The sequence below is a fragment of the Phyllostomus discolor genome, chromosome 3, assembly GCF_004126475.2.
Source record: "Phyllostomus discolor isolate MPI-MPIP mPhyDis1 chromosome 3, mPhyDis1.pri.v3, whole genome shotgun sequence".
Classification (NCBI taxonomy): domain Eukaryota; kingdom Metazoa; phylum Chordata; class Mammalia; order Chiroptera; family Phyllostomidae; genus Phyllostomus; species Phyllostomus discolor.
The window spans coordinates 86,874,453-86,902,216 of record NC_040905.2 but is presented as its reverse complement, the minus strand read 5'-3'; the positions used below and the strand labels follow the sequence as shown (position 1 = coordinate 86,902,216).

General features: G+C 41.5%; 1 protein-coding gene across 3 annotated transcripts in view; it reads left to right on the top strand.

The window, feature by feature from the left end:
- The window catches only part of ALDH7A1 (aldehyde dehydrogenase 7 family member A1), a 45,351-nt gene that overhangs the window by 1,171 nt on the left and 16,416 nt on the right, over nt 1–27,764 (top strand). For 2 of the 3 annotated variants that reach the window (XM_036020704.1, XM_028524781.2), the window contains exons 2-10: nt 314–367; nt 1,429–1,494; nt 9,250–9,330; nt 9,950–10,073; nt 12,637–12,769; nt 14,168–14,212; nt 18,102–18,179; nt 22,429–22,526; nt 26,807–26,848. In XM_036020704.1, coding sequence (XP_035876597.1) covers nt 314–367; nt 1,429–1,494; nt 9,250–9,330; nt 9,950–10,073; nt 12,637–12,769; nt 14,168–14,212; nt 18,102–18,179; nt 22,429–22,526; nt 26,807–26,848 — 721 coding nt within the window. The remainder of the gene's footprint in view (nt 1–313; nt 368–1,428; nt 1,495–9,249; nt 9,331–9,949; nt 10,074–12,636; nt 12,770–14,167; nt 14,213–18,101; nt 18,180–22,428; nt 22,527–26,806; nt 26,849–27,764) is intronic. The other variant, XM_036020705.1, reaches the window with a different exon arrangement.

Genomic DNA, 27,764 nt, shown 5'->3' with positions numbered 1-27,764 from the left:
GGGACAGAAGGAATAAGTAAAACTCGAGTTCAGTCTGTTGTTAATGGAAAAAGATGAAATAACACTTTTGTTAATGTACCGAATACTTAGATGGCAAGGATGGGTTTTGCAGAAAGGTGGTTCTGAATGTTTAGGTCAAAATGAAAAGCTCTGTAGCGTGGATTATTTGTAACAAGTTAAGATTCCAAGTGTGGATATTGTATCTTTATCTTTTTTCTTCTTCCTCCCCCTTTTCTTCCCTCATTTGGTCTGCTCTCCCAATTTTGGAAGGGATTACATTTTCTACATATGGTGGTCATCTTTTTGTTTTTAGGTTATCACAACCTATTGTCCTGCTAACAATGAGCCAATAGCAAGAGTCCGACAGGTAAGTACTTTTGTTTGTCATGCAAACAGTTTATGTGGAGTTAGTGGGAGTGATCAAAAGCAATACAAAATCAGAAAGTCAAAGAACAGTGTGTTTCTTTTTCACTGACATTTAAGAATGCCTAGGAGACACTGCCCACTCTTTGGATGGAGGCGTGTGTGCCCTCGAAGAAGTGAACCACAACGAAGACTAAGAAGGAAGAGAGGGGGTCCCTTTAAGGCAAGGGTGTCAAACTCATTTTCACTGGGGGCCACATCAGGCTCGCAGTTGCCTTCAAAGGGCTGAATGTAATTTTAGGACTGTGTAAATGTAACTACTCCTTAACTAGGGGCAAGGAGCTCGGCGCTGCTGCCGGGTAGAAACAAGGTGCTGAGCTGGATAGCGCTGCTGCCGGGTAGAAACAAGGTGCTGAGCTGGATAAAACAAGGTGGAGAGCTGGATTCAGCCCGCGGGTCTTGTGTTTGCTACCTGTGCTTTAAGGCCTTGCTTCTGAATCATCTGGGGACTTCTAGAGTGAAGGTTCAGACCTCTTAAATCTGGGTTGGAGGCCAGGGTTCTGTTATTCTAATACACCTCAGTTGTTTGCAGATGCGGCTGATGGACCTTGCTTTGAGAACCAAGGCTAAAAAAAGCGCAGCTAGATTCTAAAGGGTCCTACTGGGTCCCAGCGAGCTTTTGGAAGCATAGGCTGTGAAAATCATTCCAAACCACAAACCTTAGGGTTACCCAGAGATTTCTAATTCTTTTCCAGAAATAATCTGTGTGTTCTTAGAAAAGGATTACTACCTTTTCCTCTCCCACCCCCGTTTTTTTAAGAGAGACGGAAAGGGAGGGAGCAAGAGGAGAGAAACATCAGTCTTGGAGAGCCCCGACCAGGGACCAACCTGCAACCTAAGCAGGTGCCCCGACCAAAAATCGAACCAGGGACCTTTTGCTTTGGGGGATGACACCCAATCAACTGAGCCTCACTGGTCAGGGTTCCCCCTAATTCTTTTTATTAATTCTTTTAATTAATTTTTTGTTATTCCCACCCCACCCAAACTCCTCAATTTTTAATTTAGGCTAGCATGGCTGACTACGAAGAAACTGTGAAGAAAGCCAGAGAAGCATGGAGGATCTGGGCAGATGTAAGTATGGAGGCCACGGCATGATCACTCACTTACTGTAGTTCAGTGAGATAAAGAAACAGTGGAACATGGGGAAAGCAGGTCAGTGCCTTCTTGCTGAGCTGGGAGCTCTTTGAGGGCTGTGATAGCCTCCTGCTGTAGTCTTAGAATAGTGCCTTTTACATATTTGGCCTTCAGTGTGAATTGGTCATTTTAAATGTATTAAAACTCTTGCTGATATAGCATAAATTCATGCTATTGACTACTCTTTATTCACCAATTTGTAATTAAGCAAAATGCAAGGCATAGTTATACTAAAAATATCCATTTGCTGCTTTTCCCTCCCTGCCACTTTTATGGGGGGTGGGTGGGGAATACCTCTAAAATAGGTCTGCATTTCTAGTTCACAGGGCATTGGTGGCAGCTCCTTCAAAGGGCAGGGGCTCGAGTTCTTCAGCTGTCAGATCAGGCTTTGAGATGGGTTCTGCCTCCTTCAGCTCTGTCTCCATCAGGGGCTACATGCACGAGTGTAGGGACTGTGATTGGAGCTTGGCCCCACTGAGCTGTCCCTAGATGAGGGCCAGGCTCTGGAGGAGGGGAGAGTAAAGAACCGCGATAGCCTGGATCTGCCAATCCTCACGTCATCCTGAATATCCCTTTTGGTCTGCCACCAAAAATTGTAGGATGGAGGCTGTAGAGCTATCCTGGGTGGTTAACCCAGGGCTATACCTGGGCAAATTACTTCACCTCAGTGTGTTTCGTCCTGCAAAAAGGAGAGACCTTGTGTGCCTACTTCCTGAGTTATCACCGGGGTAAAATGAGTTAATCATGTAAAATGCTTACAGGAGAGCCTGGCACGTGAAAAGCCTCAGTAACCTGCCAGTGATAAACCACGTGCCACTGAGTGTGGGACTGCTGAGCCAAGTGTTTTCTCTGAGTCAGTGATTGCCAGGAGGTCTCGGGGACGGGTGGACTCTCCAGGAGAGCCCTGGGTTGGATGTAACTTTGTTGGTGCTAAGTGACTGCTTCTGTGCAAACCATGAGGAACATTTTTCCTCTACTTCACTAATTCTGGCCAAGAATTAGGCTGAAGTTTCAATGATACACAATCAAAGCTATCCCTGAGCAGATTTTCCTGCTCCAAACAGTTGTGCCAAGTAAAAGTTTACTCTACCTGGGTAGAGACCAGTGTCCAGAGCAGTGTCATTACTGTGATGTTTAAAAAATAACGAATTTCTTCTTAAAAATTATATTTTATTGATTATACTATTACAGTTGTCATCATTTTTCTCCCTTTGTGCCCCACTTTCCACTCAGCATCCTCCATTCCCTCGGGCAGTCCCCACGCCATTGTTCATGTCCGTGGGTCATGCATATAGGTTCTTTGGCTGCTCCATTTCCTGTGCTGTACTTTACATCCCCATGGCTATTCTGTAACTACCTGTTTGTACTTCTCAATCCCTCACCTCTTCACCCATTCCCTCACATCCCCCTCCCATCTGGCAACCATCAAAAATGCTCTCTGTATTCATGATTCTGTCTCTGTTCTCTTGTTTGTTTAGTTTTTTTTAAAATCAATTTCTGATAGATATGTATTTATTGACATTTTATTGTTCATAGTTTTGATCTTTTTGTTAAACAAGTCCCTTTAGTGTTTCTCATAATAATGGTTTGGTGATGATGAACTTCTTCAGTTTTTTCTTGTCTGTGAAGCTCTTTATCTCCCCTTCAATTCTAAATGACAGCTTTGCTGGGTGGAGCTGTCTTAGCCGTAGGTCCCTGTTCTTCATAACTTGGGATATTTCTCGCCAATCCCTTCTTGCCTGCAAAGTTTCTTTTGAGAAATCAGCTGACAGTCTTGTGGGAACTCTCCTGCAGGCAAACTACTTTTAAGATTCTCTCTTTATCTTTAACCTTTAGCATTGTAATTATGATGTGTCTTGGAAAGGGCCTCTTTGCATCCATCTTGTTTGGGACTTTTTCTGCTTCCTGGACTTGTATGTATATTTCCTTCACCAAATGAGGGAAGTTTTCTTTCATTATTTTTTTCAAATAGGTTTCCAATTTCATGCTCTTTTTCTTCTCCTCTGGCAGCCCAGTGATGCGAATGTTGGACCACTGGAAGTTGTCCCAGAAGCTGCTTACACTATCCTCATTTTTGGGGGCTCTCTATTTTTCTTGTTGTTCGGATTGGTTGTTTTTTTCATCCTTATGTTCCAAATCATTGATTTGAGTCTTGGTTTCAGACACTGTTCTGTGTTTCCCTGTAATTGTTCTATATTTCAATTAGTGTGTCCTTCGTTTCTGATTGGGTTTTTTAATGCTGTTGAGAACTCCACTAAGTTCCTTGAGCATCCTTATAACCAGTGTTTTGAACTCTGAATCTGATAGATTGCTTATCTCCATTTTGTTTAGCTCTTTTCTGCAGTTTTGATCTGTTCTTTCATTTGGGCCATGTTTCTTTGTCTCCTTCTTTTGACAGCTGCCCTGTGCTTATTTCTATGTATTAGGCAGAGCTGCTTTGCCTCCGTGTCTTGGTAGTGTGGCCTAATGTACTAGATGTTCTGTAGGGTCCAGTGGCACAGCCTTCCCTATCACCCAAGCTGGGTACTTGAGGTGTATCCTTTGTGTGGCTTGGCTGAGTACACCCTCCTCTTGTAGTTGGGCCTTGATTGCTATTGGCAGGTCAGTGGGAGGGATTTACCCAGACCATTCAGGGCCAAGTACTGGTTGTGACCACTGACCACCATTCTCTGCCCTCTGCGGAAGATCAGCTGTATAGGGGCAGGGTGGTGGTGCTCTGAAATGTTCTGTAGCTGCCCACTGGGTGCACAGCCTCAGGGGTTTCCGGAGTGATGCAGGCCAAGGTCAGCCCCCACCTATGTTTTGCCTGGGGTCACCCTGCCTGGGCTATAAAGCAATCTGAGATGGCTGCTACCTGTGCTTGTCTTGGAGATTCCCAGGCAAAGCCAAGCTGTGAATCTAGGTTGGCTGCTGCTAGTGCAGGCCCTGGGGCCACTAAACAAGAGGTTGTGAGGCTGGTGGCTCACTGAGGCCAGCTGTTGCTTGTTCGATAGGATTTAGGAAGTTATGAAGCAGAAGGCAAGACCATCCCTTCATGTAAAAAAACAGCTTGGGTAGGCCAGAGTTTCAAGGGATCTCTAGGATGGGGCAAACAGTGTTAGCCAGGTTAATGGAGTCTCAGATATGGCACCAGCTTGTTGGCTCTGTGGCTCTCTGGAGGGAAGGTTTTGAGAAGGGACAATGGTCTTCGCTTTCTTTGATGCTGGACACTTCAGTTTCTCCATGTATGCCACTGGTGCCTTTCAAGCTGCTACTCCACTGCTGGAGCTCAGAGGGAGTGAGTCTGAGTAGATGAATCCATCTGTGGGTTCTTTAAGAGTTACTGCTTGGGGCTCCAGAAGTTTCTTCATCAACTCAACCCCTGCTGGTTTTTGCAACCAAATGTTGTGGAAACCTATCTTCCTGGCACTGGAACCCTGGGCTGGGGTACCTGGTGTGGGGCTGGGACTTCTTGCTCCTAAGATATGCCTCCTGAATTTTTATCCACACATGTTTGTGGAACCAGCTCGTTCCGTATCTGCTTTAATTACATCATTGTCAGACTTCTGACAGTTCTGAGTGATGGTTGTCCTTTATTTTAGTTGTAATTTTGGTGTGGTTGTGGGAAGAGGCGAGCCATCTCTGCCTATGCTGCCATCTTGACCAGAAGTAAGACCTTATTTTCTTATCATAAAAGTAATGTAATACATATTCCCTACTCTTTTAAAACCTTGGATGATGCAGTAAACAAGAAAATCAAATATGATCCCCTTATTTTCTCCCCTTACATTCTCAGTACTGAATTAGAGTTATGTTTGGTGCATTTCCTTTCAGTCTTCTATGTGGTTATTTCATAGTTATGTTTATTCTAGTTACATGCATATATACATGATGTGTATAAAATTTTGTGACCTGTGATTGCATTATGCCAGGCTAGAATCACTGCAAAATTTTTAACCATGATGTATGTATTCTTATACATATACAGTTATACCTTGGTACTACTCATTGGCTTCAGAACTCATCAAACCCTGTACTCGTTGCATTTTGATGAGAAAAAAAAAGTTCCAGCACTCGACACCTGCTCGGGACTTGTCACATTTGCCAGAACTTGTATGAGTTGTGATGTTGCCCCTCAAGAGAAAGTGCTTCATTGTTCAGTACTCTAGGTTTTGGCACTCATAGGTTTCAGCATTCCTAGGTTTCGGCACTCCACGTGAGTTCCAGAATGAATTAACAATGAATACTGAGGCACCACTGCACTTTTTGTAAAAAAAAAAAAAATTAATAGACTTATTTTTTACAGCAGTTTTAAGTTCATAGTGTAGGGGAAGAAACATTTTCCTTTCTTTCATTCTAAGTTCTATGGCTGGTCTAATGATTAAATTGACTAAGACAGATTAACAGAAAAACAAATTTTAATTTTGTACATAAAGGTTCCCTGGTTCCCTCAAAGATATTAAACCAAAAGGCAACCAGGTAACTGGTGCTTGTGTAGCATCTTGAGTGAAGGAAATGAATAGGGGTCTGGGGTTTTAATGAGCAAATGTTTGGTTAACAAATGTTTGCCCTGCTGTGCACACAAGTCTCTCAGATATAAGAAGTTATATTTAGTACTAGGTCTCTTCCTGATACAGCTCCCCCCTTTCCAATTTTTTCTAGGAAGTTAAGGGGAGATAAAATGCGTTTCCTGAGTCTGCTGGGTCTTGTGTGCCTTCAGCACAGAGTAATCCATATGTTGAAGTGGCACGTTCTGGGGTGACTTGTTCTGAGCCCACTCAACAGAAAGAGGAACAGAAAGGAGAGAGCTCTCTCCCCCTCCCCCTTCACTCTCAGCAAGTTTGTTAACACCTTGCATAGTGTGGTACATTTCTATGATTGGTGAGCCAATATTGAGTCATTATTATTAAATATATATGTGTATATATATACACACACATATATATAAAGTCCATCTTTTATATTAGGGTTTAACTCTTTGTATACACCATTTTGAATGCCAGTGAAACATTTGACCAGAAATATCTATTACAAGTGTATATTTACCCAGGATAACTACGGTCGTGTTAGAGGAGAGAGTTAGTGTGAATTCAGAGCCTTTGCTTTTTCTGAACTGCCCTTTCCATCTGTCCTCACTCCAGGGTGGCGGCTGATGTTGTGATGCCAGCCTTGACTATTGGGCTGTACTTTGTTGTTGTGTTTGCATTCAGGATCTCATTTAGCAGTCTGCTCTTACTTGGCAATGCTGGACTCCATGCCTTACGTCCTTTCTCATACTTCTCACACAGTTCAGAACTCCCTATAGAACGGGGGCTGCTAAGTGGGACTAGGTTGCTTTTCTGGGTGATGGTAGAGTCAGTTGGGAATCTACTTATTAGAATTTGAGTTAAGCAGTTGAGTTCAGAGTTTGGGGAAGAGACAGAGACTTTGCTAACTGCCTGCCAGTCTCCTACCGATGTGGGCAGTGAGTTAGAGGTCGCTGGGGCCTCAAACAAGAACCAAGCGGAACCAGGTCCCCTCCTGGTCTATGCGTGTTCCCTCTTGGCTCCTCATGTGTGTGGATGGAGCCCCTGGGTGGCCATGATCCTCTGGGCTGGCCTTGCCTGTTTGAGGACAAATCACTGTTTCATTTAGTTCATTTGAATTAAGCCTGGGATTTTTCAAGGAGTACATTTTTCTTGAAAAGAAATAAAGTATAAAAATGTGGAAGGCTAGTTAATAAAAACGGATTTCTGCCTCTTCACTGGAACTACCACAGAGAGCATAGTTGGGAATGCTGAGTGCTACCTTCTTTCATGAGACAGTTTTGGCTCAGGAGGCCACCTGTTTCTGCCCCTCTGCATCCCCTGCGCGTCTTCCTTCTTCCTCTCCATCTCTGGTGAGGAAGAGCCAGAGTCTCCTCTCTCTCTCTATTTTAATTGATTTTAGGGAGAGGGGGAGAGAGAAAAAGAGAGAGAAACATTGATCACCTGTCTTCCATATGCGCCCTAAATGGGGATCGACCCCACAGTTTAGGCGTGCGCCCTGACCTGGGATGGAACCGCAAGCTTTTGGTGTATGGGTCGGTGCTCCAACCTACTGAGCCGCCTGCAAGGGCCCCTAATTGGTTCTCAGTTGGATTCCCTACTTCTCTTTTCACCTCAATCTGTTCTCTACCCATTAGACAGTGGCCTTAAGAGATAAAGCAAATCATTTTGTTTTGCTTTTGAAAAACTGTTAAAGACTTCCCATTGCACTTAGCTAAGATTCTGACTCTTGCTCGGTCTTAACACCATCTTCTTAGAAACCTCTGCGCCATGAGAGCCAAGTGCAGGAAGAAGCGAATGCACAGGCTGAAGCGCAAAAGAAGAAAGAGGAGGCAGAGGTCCAAGTAAACTACTAGCTTGTGTACCCATGGAAGCCACAGGAGCAGAAATAAGGGCAGCCAGAGGCCAGGGACACTGGTACAAATTGTTCGACTGCATGCCTGCTATTGAGAACTTGTCGATGGATATAGAACATACAGTCTGATCTCTGCGACCACCTTTTGAGAGACCCATGCTGCTCTTACAACAACAGTCCCTTTTGGTCCTTTTCCCTGGATCTGTGACATTCTGGACTGGTTCTGTTATCATTTGTGGCTGAATGTGTACATCTCTTCTTAGCTGGAAAAAAAAAGATTCTGACTCCTTAAAAGTTTCTGACTTTAGGCATGCTGGCCTTCCCACGCAGGCCCTCAAATATGACAAGCTTTTATTTCCCTTGGATCTCTCCTACATGTTCTTTTTTCCTGCTGGGAAGAATATTCCTGTGGTTGACTTTTCCTATTCTTTGGGTTTCAGCTTAAACCTCACCTCCTTAGAGATTTCCCCAACCACCATTTAGGTTAAATAATTTACCCACTTATCCCCCAAACCTGCTGTAATCTCTGTCTCAGCACCCTCTTCATCTCCTTGGACTTTATAACCCTTTTGGCAGTTTAGTAACTACTCGAGCCTTTTTTAATCCCTGTGCCTTTCACTAGGTGTTAATTAGCACCATAAATGCCTCACTTCTTATTTTAGTCCCAGTGCTTATTAGTACTGCGGTCACAGAGTAGGTGTTCAGGAAATATTTGGTAAGCGAATGATACGATTTGAACGTATTATGGAATACCAGTGTATAAGGAAGCTGCATCAAGGGTTTGGGCATGAAGCCAGTTTGGCCCATAAAAACTCATTGCTGGGAATCATAAAGGCATGTAGATCTTTAAGGTATTTTGAGCTTTCTGGAGTCATCCCAAAAGATTGTGTTCAACCTCTGAATTTCTCTCCTTGGCACAGCTCCTTGCTCACTATGAACCTATCATGTGTATATTTTCTGGGCTGTTGGTCTTGGCTTTGGGGCCCGCTGTATCACAGTCCTGATGTGATAAAAAAGCCATTTGCTTGTAGTTTGCTCTCTCATAGCACATTTACCCAATACAGTATTAGAGATGTGAGTTTGCACTTTGATTTTTTATTTTTGATTATAGAGAGAGGGGGATGGAGGGAGAAAGAGAGGGCTAGAAGCATCAACTGGTTGTCTTCTGTATGTGCCCCAGGGGAGTATACCTGCAACCCAGACACGTGCCCTGACCAGGAATTGAACTGGTGACTTTTTGGTTCATGGACGATGCCCAACCAACTAAGCTGCACCAGCCAGGGCTGAGTTGACACTTTGAATGGGACACTAAAATTCCATTCTTTTCTTTAGGTTCCTGCTCCAAAGCGAGGAGAAGTAGTGAGACAGATTGGCGATGCCTTGCGAGAGAAGATTCAAGTACTAGGAAACTTGGTAAAGTATTTCTGTAATAAAAATATGATCTTTTAGAGGTGAATAAGGCCTTCACGCATTTCTGTATGTAACAGTGTGATTTTTTTAAAAGTTTTAACTTTGATGACATTCAATTTATCTGCTTTTGCTTTCTGTATATATTTTTAAAGCTTTTATTAATCATTTTTAGATAGAGGGGAAGGGAGGGAGAGAGAGAGGGAGAGAAACATTGATGTGTCAGAGAAACACTGATTGTTTGCCTCTCGCACGCACTCCGACTGGGCTGCAACCCAGGCATGTGCCCTGACCAGGAATCCAGCCGACGACCTTTCCTTTGTGGGATGATGCTCAACCAACTGAGCCATGCAGGTCAGGGCATATGATTGTGGTTTTTAAGAAAAGCAATTAATACATTTCAAAAGTCTTTTCTCTGGAGGAAAGATGAACACAGTGGACAGGAAAAAGTGAACACTCTTCTTGGGTTTTAAAATTTTTCAGAAAAAATATGAGTGGATATTCTGAAATTTAATACCTTCACAAAGCAGATACAAAATATGTTTTCCATTTTCTGCCTTATCGTTTTGATGTTTAACATATAAATTTTGTTGGAAAAATATAGCTTGACTTTTTGTATTTTCAGGTGTCTTTGGAGATGGGGAAAATCCTAGTAGAAGGTGTGGGAGAAGTTCAAGAGTATGTGGATATTTGCGATTATGCTGTTGGCTTGTCACGGATGATCGGGGGACCCATTCTGCCTTCTGAACGTAAGCAGTGAAGTCGCTGAGCTCCGAGTTCTGTGCTCTGACACAGGGAGCTCCGAAACATGCCCTGGCTCTGAACAGGTTGGAAAAGAGGAATTGTGAGTGGCACGTGAATGCATGAAAATGTCTTTAATCTTTCTACCCAGAAATGCACATTGAAACAGATAAAAACATCAAATCAAGACACTTTAATTTTTAAAGATGGAACTTGGTGTCAGCAAGTCCATGGGTGAGACAGCCTTTTACGGGGACTTATAGTGACGAAGTGCCATCCATCTGGAAAAAATAGAGGCTTACATATAGTGCCAGTTTCAAGAATCTAATTTAAGTAAATAATCTGAAATGTGACAAAGTGTGTAAAGATGTTCATTGTGGTATCAGTAGGAAACATTTAAAAATGACCTAAATGTTGTAAGGCAAAGGTAGAGTTCATTTTGGCTGTTCGTTAGTGGGTAATAAAAATCCTATTTATGAATTGCCTATCTTCAGCACCATACTTTTATGAGAAGGTTGTTTTTACTTATTTTTAAATTACCTTAATGTTACTTTTTTGAAGAGATGTTATACTCATCACAAAATTGAAAAGTAATAAAAGAGTGAAGGATGAAAAGTACCCCCCCTGGGGATCCCACATATTCCCATGGCAGTAGGCACTGTTTTCTGGTTTCTCGTACAGCTTTTTAGAGCTTCTGTTCCCTTACAGGCAGATACGTGTCTTTTGGAAACACAAACATTAGCAAACTATACATTCTGTTCTATACTTTTTCCTAATGGGTGTTAGAAATCATTTCATATTGTTCCGTTAAGGTGTCTCCTTCATCTTTTTTTTTTTTTTTATGGCAATTTGCTGTAAAGATCCTCTTTGTAACTTACTGAGTTTGTTCCAGAATGATGGATATTTTCAGTTTGCTGAGTTATACTGTGCTGCCAGGACCAGCCTTGTACTCTGGGAAGTTTCAGTGATGAGGTTAAGGACTTACGTGATATGTAATGTTTGCAGTTTTAATGGAGTGAACAGACATTCTGTATGGCCGCATTGAAGATACAGGGCCTGGAAGTCTGCCAGAGTGATACCAGTGGTTATTCCGGTGTGGCAAGATTCTTGATGGGTTTTATTGTTGTCTTTCTATTCTAGACTATTTTTCAAAAATGTTCATGATGAGAATTATGTTACATTTATGATTGGGAAAGAAAAAATACATATATATTAAAAACTTAAATAATTTATTTTAGAGAGAGAGAAACATTGACTTGTTGTTCCACTTATTTATGCATTCACTGCTTGATTTTTCTATGTGCCCTGACTGGGGATCGAACTCAACCTTGATATATCGGGATAACCTGCCTGGCCAGAGTGAAAATTCATAGATTTTTAAATCTTTATTTACTTAAAATTTTAAAAAAATGTATATTTTAAAGAGTAGATTATTCATTGGTGCAGAGGCTTTGGGGCAACTTTGACCTCATTCATGCAGTTAACGCTTATTGAGTGTCTGCCAGGTGCCAGGTGATCTAATAGGTGATGCCTGATCAATGAGCCATAGTCCTTGTCCTCAAGGAATTTATAAGGTTCCTTACATTTGAGGGTGAGAGGCAAGTGGGAGATAAGTAAAGGGATAATTATAATACAACATGCTAAGTACTGTGATGGGGTGTAGGATAGGATAAGATAGTGAGCCCTGAAGCTCAGCCAGAGAAAGTAATCCAAAGCCTCCCAGAGGAAGTGATTCAAGTTAAGTCCTCAAGCAAGGGAGGGGTAGAGTGCTGGGGCAGGAGCTATTTTAAATAGGGAGGGAAAAAATGAAAGCTTAGGGTGGGAGAATGTGGAGTACTTGGGGAACTGTGCTGCTGTAGCACAGCTGGAGGGCACAGTATGAGGGGAGAGGCTTTCCTGAGAGTGAGTTTGTAATTTACCAGAGGGCAGCTCCAGTAGTGATCTGGACAAGCAAAGGGTTTTAAGCAAGGGAGTGATGTTATCAGGGCTGCACTGGCCTCTCTGGGGGGAGGGATTAAAAAAAAGGGGGAGGACTAGAGGGGAGGAGGCAGGCCCTGCCAGGAGGAGGTCATGCCAGCACATCATAGGAAGGGAGGTTAGGGTGCCTACACCAAAGGAGGGTCAGGCGGTGGGGTGCAGCCACTGGCGGCTTCCCTGTTCCTAGCTTGCCGTGTGAGTGTGGCCTGAAAGATGGATGGCTGGGAGCACCGCCTTCCCAGTCGGTTTGTGGTTTTCGCCAGGGTTCGTGAGCCATCACTCCTTGCTTTGGTTCTTCACTGCTCTGGCTGGGTGCCCTTGATTAAAATAATCAGTTCGTATGAGGATCAGGGGCATAGTGTCTGTCATTATGGTTTATAAGGTAATGTAGTAAGAGTAGCTTTTGTAGTGTGCTAATTAGTGTACCCAGTCCCACTGCTGTGTAAAGTGATCTACCACGAGGCACCTGGAATCCCCACTTGGCCCTGTGTACCTTTGTTCTGAAGATGAAAGGTTTTAGACTTTGCTCTTATTAATTTGACTTGAATTACATGAACACGCTTGAACATATTCCTTGCCTTCCTCTGTCCTCAGGACCTGGCCATGCGCTCATCGAACAGTGGAATCCTGTGGGCCTGGTTGGCATCATCACTGCCTTCAACTTCCCCGTGGCGGTGTACGGCTGGAACAACGCCATCGCCATGATCTGCGGGAATGTCTGCCTTTGGTGAGACCTGCTCACTTTCTTGTCTAGTAGGAGGAGGATAAAGCAGCCATTGTTAGGGCCTAGTACAAGTGTTTTAAATGGAGTGAAATGTTTTCTACAACTCTACTCTTTCTGTTACATATTGAGTCACATCTGCCTGCTATTTGCGAAACATCAATTTTGAATTATTACGTATTTTAACCATTGGTAAAAATTTATTTTTTTTTACATATTTTTTTGACACAGCCTTGTCCTTCCCATTGTTTCCACCCCAAGCGGATGTATTGTCATTAAATTCTGACACGAACTTCCTGGATTTAGTGTCAGGCTCCGCACATACGTGTAAGGGCTCCGTCCTCCCCAGGGCTGGCTGTGGCTCCGCTTTAGATGCAGGCTGCGAGTCTCCCCAGCCCCCAGAACACCTGCAGTTCTGACCAGCCATCTGCAAAGGTGCGGGTTCCCAGAACCCTTGGTTTCAGTAATTCATTAGAATGACCCCCAGGACTCGAGAAAGCACCAAACTTAATAATTATAGTTTTCTTAGAAAGGATACACACAGGGCGAGGTCTAGAAGGGTTACAGACTGCAGAGCTTCCATGCCCTCCCCTGTGAGCTTGGGGCACGTCACCCTCCAAGCGGGGAGGCTCCACTGAGCTTTGGCATCCAGATTTTTTTACTGGGGCTTTATTCCATAGGCATTGTTGATTCAGTCATTGCCATGTGATTGAACTCAATCTAGATTCCTCTTCCCTTTGCCCTGGTTGGTCTTTCTGGTGACCAACCAACCCCCATCTTGAAGCTACCTAGGGGGCCCCACAAGTCTCCTTATTGGCATAACCCAGAGTTCTGTCACTCGCAATTCTAAGGTGTTTTGAAGCTCTGTGTCAGAAACAGACCAGATAAATAATCTTTATTGTACTACCTTCCCCAAACAGAAAACTGAGGAAACAAGTAGGAGGAAAAAAAGAACTTGTAGTGAGTCACAACTTTCTTTTAAAGTTTGACTCTTTCTTTTCTTTTTCTTTTTTTGAAAAACATTTTATTTATTTTTAGAGACAGGGGAAGGGATGGAGAAAGAGAGGGAGAGAAACATCAATGTGTGGTTGCCTTTAACACCCCCCTGCACTGGGGACCTGGCCTGCAACCCAGGCATGTGCCCTGACTGGGAATTGAACCGGTGACCTTTCTGTTCACAGGCCAGCACTCAATCCATTGAGCCATACCAGCCAGGGCATTATGAAAGTTTTGTAGACTGCTGGGTCTCAGAGACACCAAGGTAAAGGATAGATTCCTATTTCAGTTACTAGGCTCAGTTGTGTAAACAAGGTTTTCTCACAAAGACTTATGCTTCTTCTTGATAATAAAAGGTACTTATGATTTCCACCAAATTAAGTTGCTTTTTTTTTTAACCCTCTCAAGGAAAGGAGCTCCAACAACTTCCCTCATTAGCGTTGCTGTCACAAAGTGAGTATGTGTGTATGTGTGGCTTTCTTTCTCCTGGGAATAGAATAACCTCAAAAGGGTGATCAACAGGCACTAAATTTCTAATGCAGTGTTAAAGTATCATAATTAGTATGGGATTTCGATCACCTCTTTCTTTTTTGGTTGTGATAACATTTTTACAACATGTGTAGTGTTTGCAGTTTACAGTGCTCTTTCAGGGCCACATCATTTAACTCTTTGGAAACATGCCAGGTGTTAAGTGTTGAGACTGAACTCTTATGAGCATTACCATCACTTGCAAAGTAAAAGCAAATCCAACCAAGAGGAAATTTCCTTGCAATTTAGGAGCTATATTTTATAACTATTCAACATGTTAATGGTTTTGATTTCACCCAGCTAATTCTTTCATTGCTTTTGCTTCATAGAGTGCTAGCAAAGCAGAAAGAAATGTTTACTATATTATTCCACAGATTCTTCTCACGCTATCTAAAATGTATTATTTTATCTTTTGATTACAAAATTGTTTTATTTACTCTTATTTGAAAACTTAACAACTCTGATTATGTCATAAAATCAGTGTTACTAATCGTCATTCAGAATTTAGAGATTGTGCCTGAGAGATGCCTGCCGTGTAGGGCGATGGTGCATCCTTCATGCTTGATTTCCTGGTTTGCATTCTCTGATTGAGAGTTGTTAGTAGAGAGCTCATGGTGGAGTCTCCGTGTAAGAGAGTCCTTAATATCAGAGCATTTAGGAGCACTGGCTTAGGACTGAAAAAGAATAATATTTACTTGAGAGGAATGTGTGATATTGAGGGAAATATATCCTTCCAGTTAGGGAAGGATATATTCAAATTAAATATTTCATAGAACTCTGTATATAAAACATAAAAATGATGAGCTTCCCCAGGCAATTTTTTAAATTAAAAAATAAAACTTGAAACAGTTAACGTGGTCATGGTGAACTGGCTTGCTGGTTTAAGCAACTGGTTTAAAATACTGTCAAATGTTCAAAGTTGTTGCTTTGAGATGTTTTATATTTACTATTTACTTTAATCATTTTGAAGCGTTTGAAATGTTCATATAGGAATGTGGCTGATATTTTAGATAATTGAATATATTATCTTTTTTTTAAAGGTTTTATTTATTTTTAAGAGGGAAGGGAGGGAGAAAGAGAGAGAGAGAGAAACATCAGTGTGCTGTTGCTGGGGGCCATGGCCTGCAACCCAGGCATGTGCCCTGACTGGGAATCAAACTTGTGATGCTTTGGTTCGCAGCCTGCACTCAATCCACTGATCTACGCCAGCCAGGGCATCGTTTTTTTTGTTTTTTGTTTTTTTTTTTAAGACTTTACTTACTGTTAGAGAGAGGGGAAGGCAGGGAGAAAGAGAAAAACATCAGGTTGCCTCTCACATGTCCCCTACTGAGGATCTGGCCTGAAACCCAGGCATGTACACTGACTGACTGGGAATGGAACCTGAGACCTTTTAGTTTATAGCTGGCACTCAGTCCACAGAACCACACCAGCCACAGCAAGAATATTATCTTGTTTTGTAATGGAAGACAATAAGTAAAATGATGCTAAATTTTGCCATTATTCAGCAAGGATGCGGCCATATCCAGGGGAATTTCTTAAATTTAACTGAACATTCAGACTCATAAGATGAACAGAGGTCATCCCTCTCTGCATCCCTCTCTGTTGGATATTCTAGTGTGCCAGGAGGATAGCGTTAGGTATTTCTTTTAATTTCTTTGTAGCAGTTTGCACAGAGGTAGGGAGGTGAGATCTACAATGGACCAGAGTAGGGGTTGCCCTGACTTCATAGCCTAAGGCCCCACAGAAGCCAGGATGCCTTGTACCAATTCCATTGGCAGAGCTTTCAGCTGCCTTCAAGGGACATGCAGTTCCAAGAGTCGCTGCACTCAGAGAAGGCCAAAACGTGTGAAGTTCCTATTTATCGTTCTCTGGTAGTTATCCTGGTCCCGATATGGTGGGCCCGTCAGGGGTCGTTTTTAGCAGAAGCTATGTCGTCTGTGTGGGTGGCGTTGTTGACACTCTGACATTCATCAAGCAGCCTGGGCAACAGAACCGGAGAGTTAACCTAAGGTTAGGTTCTCAGGCATTAGGGGGAGAGGGTTTTGTTGATCTGTACTTGTGGTCGCAAAGAGTAATCTGTACCTATCAAGGGCAACCAGTTTACTTGTGTAGATAGGATATACACTGTAAGTCCCTGGGCAGAACTGTACAACCTGACACACCTAGTCTCTGACCTGAGAGCTGTAGTGTGGATTCCTAGCTAGGATGGGGAAAAGAAAACCACTGTAAAGGACATTTTTTATTAAGTTTATTGGGATGACATTAGTTAATAACTTTATGTTTCTTTTATTTTCCCCAGCAAAGTACATTTATTAGAAAGAAAACTCCAAATAATCACAAGCGGTTCTCTCGCACAATTCTACAATACGTCACCTGTATATTGCATTGTGTGCTTACCACCCAAAGTCTAGACTCCCTTTATCACCATTTTGACCCCCTTTACCCTCTTCATCCTCCCCCAACACCTTCCCCTCTGGTAACCCCCCTTAGTGTTAGTGTCCGTAAGTTCTTTGTTTTGTGTGTTGCTTTCTATTTAATAAGTGAAGTCAGGGTGCTCGTCTATAAAGGACATTTTGGCGGGGGCTGGGGGAGAGTCTGAGTATTTACTTGCATTCGCAATGGTATCTTTTTTTTTATGGAAGTGGGTATAGGCTTTTGATCTTTTTTGAGATTTAAACTAAACCAGTTAGAAGGTAGCCAGCAAGTTGATGTAAAGAATCTTTTCTCTATTTAGGCTCATGCTCCTCAGGAAGCTCACGGTGAAGATCCCTGTTTCAGAGAAAACAATTACTGGAGCCATTTTTAGAACTTGAAATAAGATTTAATCAGCATTGAACTGTATTTATCATTTTAACTGACGGTATAAGTTTAGGAAAAAAGCTGTGCTTGTTTGCAGTGCTTCAACCTAGAGGAGACTAGGAAAGGTTTGCCGTGAAGCCAGCGGACACTAGCCCTGAACTTCTTTACGGTTTTGCAGGCGGGTCCAGCTCCCTCAGCTGTGTCTCCTCAGGACCTGCTCGAGGTTTGGGGACCTCTTTCCGCTTTCATCATGTAGCACTTCTCTAGCTGGCTCTGCTTTGCAGAGATATGTTGAAACCTCTTTTTTTGCTGATGGGGATGCCCTTTTATTTTTCCATCGTTCTAAGTTTTATTCCTTACTATTTCTTTTTTATTTCTGTACTATCACTTTAACAGATTCATAGTGAGAGACGAAAAGAAAAAAAAGCGCTGTGATTAGTCAGCAATCTTGAATTTGAATCAGATACATCCTCATAGTTTGGCAGAAAATACTTGAAGACAATGATCACTTGAACTACCTGCCCAATGCTTTATGTCTTTTGTTTATTTTGGATTTTTTAAAAGGAAAATTAAGTTTTAATGAAAAGATTTTATTTATTTTTAGAGTGAGGGGGAGGGCGGGAGAAAGAGAGGGAGAGAAACATCAGTGTGTTGTTGCCTCTCATGCGCCTCTGACTAGAGACCTGGCCTACAACCCAGGCATGTGCCCTGACTGGGAATTGAACTGGTGACCCTTTGCTTTACAGACCGGTGCTCAGTCCACTGAGCTATACCAGTTAGTGCTGTTTATTTTGGATTTTTAAACATTTCTTTTCAAAATTCTCTTAGGGAATCTTTTAAGGGTTTGAAAACCTCATTTCTGTTTTATGAGGAGAAACCTAATCCTGGATGTTTGAGGGAAGGGAGAGGGAGTTGAAACAGGAAAACTGGATGGTTGGAATTTATTCCTAGTTGTTCAAAAACCCTAAGAAATTAAACTGCTCCCTTACTTAGTAGTAACTGTTTTCCTTTCTAGGATAATAGCCAAGGTTCTGGAGGACAACAAGCTGCCTGGTGCGATTTGTTCCATGACTTGCGGAGGAGCGGACATCGGGTAGGTCCGTGATGGAGAATATCGTCTGTGGAAGGGCCCCAGGTTGACTGCCTAGAGTCATCTTTACTAGAATAACTAAGCCCAGTTGCAGCTGAAGTGCTGACCAGGAAAGGGAAACCTGGGAATGCAGCTTCTTCATTTAAATTTATTGTTTTAAAAAACCACCATATAATTCACATACCATAAACTTATCTCTTTAAAAATGTACAGTTCAGTTGTTTTTAGAATATTCATTGTTGTACAACCATCACTGTTGTCTTATTTCAAAACATTTTGGGGTGGGGGGCCCCAAAAGAAAACTTGTAACTATTGGCAGTCACTTCCCATTCCCCTCTCCCTAGCAATCACTAAACTACTTCCTGTTTCCAGGGATATGCATATCTGGGACATTTCATAAGATCACATCATACAACATGTGGCCTTTGTGTCTGGCTTCTTTCACTGAGCATAATGTCACAGCCTCTTTTCAAACTGGAACTGACCATATAACTGCTCAGAACCATGATGAAAGAGGTTGTTATTACCGGCTTAGACTTTGATTAGGTGAGGTTCCATAGAGGTCGTCCTTTTTTTAAAAAAAATTATATTTTATTGATTATGCTATTACAGTTTTCCTGATTTTTTCCCCATTGCTCCCCTCCAACCAGCACCCCTCACTCCTTCAGGCAATCCTGCAACCATTGTTATGTCCGTGGGTCGTGCATGTAGGTTTTTTGGTGACTCCATTTCCTCTTCTGTACATCCCAAGGCTATTCTGTAACTACCTATTTATACTTCTTTTTTTTTTTGCTTCTATTTAGTAGTAGTAGTATTTTTTAAATATATAATCTTTATTATATTTCTTTTCATTACCATTTAGTCCCTATTTGTACTTCTTAATCCCCTCACCTCTTCTTCCATTCCCCCACACCCATCTGGCAACCGTCAAAATACTCACTGTATCCATGATTCTATCTCTTTTCTTGTTTGCTTAGGTTTTTTTTAGATTCAATTATTGATAAATATGTATTTGCCATTTTATTATTCATAGTTTTAATCTTCTTAAGTCCCTTTAACATTTCATATAATAATGGTTTGGTGGTGCTTAACTCATTTTTTTTTTTCTTGTCTGGGAAACTATCTGCCCTTTGGTTCTAAATGATACCTTTGCTGGGTAGAGCAATCTTGGCTGTAGCTCCCTGCTTTTCATGACATTGAATATTTCTTGCCAGTTCCTTCTAGCCTGCAAACTTTCTTTTGAGAGATCAGCTAACAGTCTTATGAGAACTCCCCTGTAGGTAACTAACTGCTTTTCTCTTGCTGCTTTTAAGATTCTGTATCTTCAACCTTTGGCATTTTAATAATGATGTATCTTGGAGTGGGCCTCTTTGCATCGTCTTGTTTGGATCTCTGTTTCCTGGACTTGTATGTATGTTTCTTTCACCAAATGAGGGAAGTTTTCTTTCATTATTTTCCAAATAGATTTCCAATTTCTTGTTCCTTCCCTTCTTCTTCTGCCCTCATATGATGTGAATGTTGGACCTTTTGAAGTTGTCGCAGAGGCTTCTTACACTATCCTCGTTTTTTTGGATTCTCTTTTCTTCTTGTTCTGGTTGGTTGATTTTTGCTTTCCTATGTTCCCAATCATTGATTTCATTCTTGGCTTCATCCACTCCTGTTTCCCTGGAAATTGTTCATTATTTCAGTTAGTGTAGCCTTCACTTTTAAATGGCTTTTTTTATGCTGTTGAGGTCCTCACTAAGTTCCTTGAGCATCCTAAAACCAGTGTTTTGAACTCTGCATCTCATAGATTGCTTATCTCCATTTTGTTTAGTATTTTTTCTAGAGATTTGATCTGTTCTTTCATTTGAACCACGTTTCTTCATCTCCTTGTTTTGGCACCTCCCTGTGTTAGTTTCTATGTATTAGGTAGAGCTGCTTTGCCTCCATGTGTTGGTAGTGTGGCCTAATGTAGTAGGTGTCCTGTAGGGTCCAGTGGCACAGCCTCCCCTATCACCCAAGCTGGATTACTTGAGGTATGCCCTTTGTGTGGACTGAGTACATCCTCCCTTGCCGTGGAGCCTTGATTGCTCCTGACAGGTCAATGGGAGGGATTTAGCCTGGCCAGTCAGCTGCAAGGACTGGCTGTGACCACTGACCACCACCCTTTGCCCTCTGTGGAAGATCAGCCGTGCAGGGGCAGTGTCGTGCTCTGACGTGATCTGTAGCTGTCCACCGGGGTTGCTGGCCTGGGGTTTCCAGGGTGTTGCAAGCCAAGGTCAGCCTCACCTGTGTTCTGCCCAGGGCCACTCTGCCTGGGCTATAAAGCCATCTGAGATGGCTGCTACTTGTGGTTGTCTTGGAGATTCTCAGGTGAAGCCAAGCTGTGAATCTAGGCTGACTGCTGCTAGTGCCAAGCCTTGGTCTCCCTCAGGCCAGCTGTGGCATGTTTGAGAGGATTTAAGAAGTTGTGCAGCCAAGATAAGCCATTCATAGGGAAAGCAGCTTGAGTGGGCCCAAAAGCTGGGTTGGGCAGAGTCTCTGGGCTTCTCCAAGGTTGTCAAACAGTTAGCCAGGTTGTTGGAGTGTCAGATATGGCACAAGTTTGTTGGCTGTGTGGCTCTGAGGAAAAAGTGTTTACAAAAGAAACAATGGCCTCTGCTCACCTTAATGCCAAACACTTCAGCTTGTGCCCATATGCCTCTGCTGCCTTTCAAGCTGCTACCCCAGTGCTAGAGGTCAGAGGGAGTGAGTCTGAGTAAATGGGTCCATGTGTGGGTTCTTTAAGAGGAACTGCTTGGGGCTCCAGAGGTTTCTTCTACTGACTTAATCCCCTCTTGTTTTTTGCAGCCAGAAATTGTAGGGACTTACCTTTCTGGCACTGGAACCCTGGGCTGGGGGGCCTAGTGTGGGGCTGGGACTCCTTGCTTTGGAGATATCCCTCCTGAATTTTTATTATTATTTTTAAAGATTTTACTTATTTATTTTGGGAGGAAGAGGGAGAGAAATATCAATGTGTGGTTGCTTCTTGTTCACCCCCTACTGGGGACCTGGCCTGCAACCCAGGCATGTGCCCTGACTGGGAATCAAACCAGCGACCCTTTGGTTTGCAGGCTGGTGCTCAATCTACTGAGCCACACCAGCCAGGGCTCAAATTTTTATCCACCACTCGTGGGTGTTGGTCTAGCTGTTCCATATCTGTACCCCTCCTACCAGTCTGAATGGGTATGATATTTTAACCCTGTAGTTGTTGACGGAGTTGTGAACTTGGTTCAGCTCTATTTCTGATGGTTCTGAGTGATAGTTGTTCTAAATTTTGATGTGGTTGAGTGAAGAGGTGAGCCATGTCTGCCTGTGCCACCATCTTGAGCAGATGTCCTTGAGGTCAAGTCTTATAACTTTTACTGGTGTGGTTGAAATGTTAGTATCCCTCTGTCACTTTTTTTATACTAGTCTTCTTACTGAGTGACCTCTAAAATGAGCAATTAGTTACTCCTTTGTTCTTTTTTATAAGTGAAAAATATATATGGTGTATTATCTAAATGTCATTTATAACATGAGTAGTTTGTCCTTCCACCAACTCTTTTTTTCGCCTTCTGGGCATCCACTCCTTGGCTTTGACCTTAGAGTAGCTGCAGTAATTGCACTAGTGTGTAGGAGTGCATTAGGGAACAGCTGCCTTGGGTGTGGGTGCTCATGTTTGCTGGGCTGAGCCTGGGGAAGCCTGCATGGGTGAATTCATCAAGCTCTTCATGCCCCATATAAGATTGATGCTGTGGCCACCCTGCTTGGCCCACACCAAGCTTTTGAAGCACCAACTATGAGCAAAGAGGTTCAAATCATTAGTGTCTGGAAATCCTAGCACAGCCTAAATTTATAAGTCATCTTCCATGAGGGATACTTAGGATGTATCCTTACACTTTTTAGATTTTTAATTCTTAAAGGAATTAGTAGTTTAAGAATCTGCCAAATAACTGGGATGCTCCTCAAAGAAATGCCAAGGTCACATTGTCTCTTCACCCATTCAGTACTAGAAGGACTTTCTTCCATAACAATGATTTCTGTTTGTAGAGAGCTCACAGAAGAGGTTAGCCTATTCTCATATATGGTTCTATTTGTCAAAATCTAGTTCATTTTCAAGGAGACCTTCCCATGTTCTGTTGTAACTTTGCCTTTCCAAGAGTCCAAGTCAGGGCTTTCTGGCCAGTACCATTAGGTGGCACCATTTCTGGGTTTCTCTGCTCAAGTGACATTGTCCATTGCCTCGCAGCACTGCAATGGCCAAAGATGAGCGAGTGAGCCTGCTGTCCTTCACTGGGAGCACTCAGGTGGGAAAACAGGTGGCCCTTATGGTGCAGGAGAGGTTTGGTAAGTGTTGGCTTTCTAATGAGGATTTTAATTCCCTCAGAGGTACAGATGTGAAATCTAAAAGTTGTTTTTTTCCCCATAGAGATACCAGTCACAGTTATTTGAGTATCCAAGAAAAAGAAGGGTACAGTTATTAGTGGGTTCATATTAGGGCAATCACAAATTTAAATAGCATAGTTTGGAAAAGGATGTAATTTTCTCTAAATGACTACAGTAGTACAATATCAAATGTATTTATCAAATTCTATCAGACTTATTTGGCAAATTAAAAAAAGAAAACCCACAATTTAAATAGAATCTCTGAGTACAGGACCTATAGTGAATGTGGAATAGAAGATTTAAATGTGTGCTGTCATTTATATAAACATAGCTTTGTATGCTCTACTTTAGAAGCGATTAAAAAAGATTTTTAAGGATAATACTGACTGTCAGGTTTTGGCAATCATGAATATAGACTTCAATAAGGGGGATTTGACTGGGTAATCTGCCAGCCCTTTTGCATTTTGGGCATTGCTTTTAAAAGGCAAGTTTACAAAAAACTATTAGAGCTAATAAGGTCAGCAAGGATATAAGATCAATAAACAAAAATCAGTTACATTCTATACATTAACAGTGAACAATCTGAAAATGAAAAACATTCCATATAATAGCATAGCATCGAAAAGAAGAGAATACTTAGTAAATTCAACAAAAGATGTGTAAGTCTTTCACACGGGGTGCTATAAAGCATCGTTGAAATTAAAGACTTAAATAAGAATAAGCCATCCCAATTTCATGCTTTTGAAAAGTAAATATTGTTACTGCCCAAGATCGGTGTTGTGCAAGGGCCCTACAGATTGAATGTGGTCCCTTTCCAAATGCCGGATGACATCTCTGTGAAGGTTGATGAGCTGATCCTAAAATCACATGCGAATGCGAAGAACCCTGAATAGCTAGAATAGTCTTGGGAAAGAGGAACAAAGTTGAAGGACTCACACTACCTGATTTCAAAACTTAACTGCAACTACACTAATGAAGAATCTGTGGGTTCTTCACAGATTCTTCACAGGGATAGACAAAAAGGTCAATTGAATAGAACTAACAGTTCAGAAATAAACTCCTACCTTTATGGCCAACTGATTTTGACAAGGGTGCCAAGACATTTAAATGAGGGAAAAATGGTCATTTTAATAAATGGTGCTGAGTCAACTAGACATCCACATAAATGTGTGTGAAGTTGGACCTCTGCCTCACTTAGCGTGCCAAAACTGACTGGGTTGGACTCTCACCTCACCCGGTACACAAAAAGTAACTCGGGATGTATCAAAGACCAAAACGTGAGTTAGAACTATAAAACTCTTAGAAGAAATCACAGGAGTAAGTTTTTATGACCTTGGATTAGGCACTGGTTTCTTAGCTATGACACTTAAAGCAAAAGCAGAAAAGGAAATAGTGATAAATTAGATTTCATCAAAATTAAAAGGTTTTGTGTTTCAGAGGACACCATTAAATAAAAAGGACAGCCTGTGGAATGGGAGAAAACATTTGCAAATCTTATATGATAAGGGACTTATATTTAGAAGATATAAAGAGCTCTTACAATTCAACAATATTAGAGACAGGTAACCCAATTAAAAATGGGCAATGGTTTTGAATAAAAACTTCTTCAAAGAATATATACAACTGGCCAGCAACTATGTGCAGGGACACTCAAGATCATTAATTCCACTCTTCCCACCAGCAGATTTCTTATTCTTTTCCTTCTGTCCCCTTTTTAAAAAAATGTATCAGCTTGTCTTAAGTTACAAGTGCTTTTCTTGGAGGGGCTAAGCTGTAGGAGTGAGGGTAGGGAGCAGAGAGAATGGGAAGGGTGTAGGAAGTACTGTTCTTCTCTTCTGCCACAAAGTACTTGAAGCCAGTCAGGAGGAGCCGGTATTAGGTATAGAATCTTCTGTTTCTCTTTCCTTTTTTTGCCATCTGGAATAGTGCTCTGCTGTAGCCAGAATCGTCATTAAATCAACTGTTGCAGAGACTAGAGTTGAGGTAGCATTCAGTGACTTTTGGTAAGAGCAGCCTTATCACCTTATATTAACACTCACTGGATGCTTAGCGGGTTTAGAGTGGTGGAAGTGAGAGCATGCTCTCTCCTGCTGTCACGTTCACTCCTGATACCACAAGTAAATAAAAGGTATTTGCACAGAAGCTGATTTTAAAATGCATTTAAGGAAAAATAAATGTATGTCCCAAAGATGCAGTAAACACAGCTCTGAAATTGAGGCAAATAAATTTTAAATCTTTATGCTGGGGAGTATACAGTCAGAATGGCATTCAGAGTGGGCTCTGTAACTTGCCTGGAATGTAAGTTGGCCATATATGTAGTAGCCCTTATATGCATGCCCTTTGGCCTTGACCTAAGTAGGTATGAGGTAGATATTCAGCAATTGATATATTGAACACTAGAGAAGTAACTAAATAAAATTTGGTACATCATCATGATGGATACTGTGTAGTGATTAAATATAAGCTCCTAATAATTTTAAGGAGAAGGTATAACATTAATCAGAAAACAAATCAAAGTTAGATAGTTGATCTCAACTAAATATAAATGCATAGGAAAAAAGATCAGAAGGCACTATAACAAAGTATATAGAAAGATTTCATGGTGACCTTTGGGTCGTAGGTTTTTCCTGCTTGATACATTTTGCTCTTTAAAAAAATAATTTTCTTTTTTTATAAAGACTCTATTTATTTTTAGAAAGAGGGGAAAGGAAGGAGAAAGAGAGGGAGAGAAACATAAATGTGTAGCTGCCTCTTGTGTGTGCCTTACAGGTGCCTTACTGGGGACCTAGCCCGCAACCCAGGCATATGTCCTGACTGGGAATCCAACCGGCCACCTTTTAGTTCTAAGGCTGGTACTCAATTCACTGAGCTGCACCAGCCAGGGCTAAAAAAATAAATGTCTATAATGAGCACGTAAATTTTAAACTGTTTTTATTGTGGTAAAATATATAAAACATGAAATTTACCATTTTAACCATTTTTAAGTGTGCCGTTCTATGGCATTAAGCATATTTACATTGTTATGCAACCATCAACAACATCCATCTCCAAAATTTTTTTTTGTCTTCCCAACCGAAACCCTGTGCCAATTAAAAGCTAACTTCTGGCTGGTGTGGCTCAGGTGGTTGGAGAGTCATCCTATAGCCAAGGGGTTGCATGTTTGATTCCCAGTCAGGGCATATACCTGGGTTGTGTGTTCAATGCCCAGTCCAGACATGTTTGGAAGGTAGCTGATGAATGTTCCTCTCTTACATGGTTGTTTTTCTCTCTCCCTTCCTCTCTCTGTAAAAGCAATGAAGAATGTTCTCAGGCCAGGATCAAACAAACAAACAAACTCCTCATTTCCACCTTCCCCCAACCCCTTGGTAACCATCATACTATTCTACTTTCTGAGTCAATGGATTTGACTATTCTAAGAATGTCATATAACTAGAATCAGACAACATTTGTCTTTTTGTGACTGGTTTATGTCACTTAACATAATGTCTCCAAGGTTCATCCTTGTTTTAGCATGTGTCAGAATTTCTATTCTTTTAAAGGTTGAATTTTATATATATGCCATATTTTTTTTTATCCATTCATCCCTCAGTTGGACACTTGGTTTGCTTCCATCATTTAGTCATTATAAATAATGGCGTTGTGAACACGGGTGTACAACTATCTGTTTGAATTCCTGCTTTTGCTTCTTTTGGTTATGTACCCAGAATTTGAATTGCTAAGTTGAGTATGTGGTAATTCTGTGTTTAATTTCTTGGGAAATTGCCATATAGTTTTCCATAGTGGAAAACATAGCATTTACACTAACCTGGGGTTTTTTGGACATAACACCAAACTTAGAGAAAAGTTATAACATACACAAGTAATTTCTATACGCCTGTTGAACAGATTCACCAGTGCTTCTATTTTGCCCCATTTCCTTTATCATTTTCTCTCTCCAGGAACACACGTGCGTGCACATTGTGGTTGCATATTATGTTTGAACCATTTGGAGAACGTTGAAGACCTTGTGTTCCTTTACCACCAAATGTTTCAGTGTATTTCCTAGGAACAAGTACATTCTGTCATGCAACCGCAGTCCAATTATTGAAATCAGGAAATTTGATGTGGATGCAGTGTTCATGTTGTTTTAAATCAGGAAATAAATTAAAACATAATTGGGATAGGTTATGATTTGAGGCCATTTATCTCTTGCATTAAATACTAAAATAGGCATTCATTTGTGTTTATGTGTTTTTTTAAAGGGAGAAGTTTGTTAGAACTTGGAGGAAATAATGCCATTATTGGTAAGGCCACCCTTGGTTTTCATTTTGTCTTCCATTCAGAGTATCTTCAGTAGTCCTGAGTACATATACCCTGTTCAGGAACTCCTCTGTCCTGTGTTGTCTGTGCCAAGGCCTAATTCACATGTTTAAGAATTTTACTCATGAGACAGGACACGATGGTTTGAAGGCAGAGGTAACTAGGAAGGAAAAGTGTTCATGTAAATGTAACCCGGGTTTAGAACCTGCGTGTGAGACTTCCTAACGCGGCCTTGTTTCTTGTTTTTCCTTCTCCTATTTGAAAACTGGCCACGTGTGTCTCTAGAATGAGTAAGTAACTCTTATGTGACTTGTTGATTACATTGGATTTCAGAAACACTAGTTTATCTTTAGTGGAATATTTAGTGCTTTTATAACTGAGAAGGAATGCTTCCTTAAAGCATTTTAATCGTGTATCGGTAGACTTCGGTATTACTTCCGGTTTTCAATTCTTTGGCACAAAAGGAAATAGTCTAATGTAACTGGATAATATAATGAATATCAGTAGTTTGAGACTTAGTAAAAGCATGCATTTTGTGATAAAAAGCAAAATTTACTAATTTGTATATTGCCATGGTTGTGTTTAAATGCCTATATATTTGTGGTATACAGAGTTTAAAAAGTATATGGCAAAGGGTTTGTTCGAGATGAACTTCTAATCTAGTTAAAGAGAGAGTTCAAAAATACATTTAGGACTTAGCACTGGGTATTTGCTAGGTATTGTGCTCTGCTGTTTCATGTGTGTTGTTTCATTTAATCCCCACAATAATCGCACAAGGGAGATACCGTGAAGAGGTGGAGGAACGAATGAACTCAAGTATAGAGAAATTTGGTTTTGCATTGATCTCTTCAGAGGAACAGAGGAAGCAGAAAAGGGCCCTTTGTGTATGATCATTTTGAG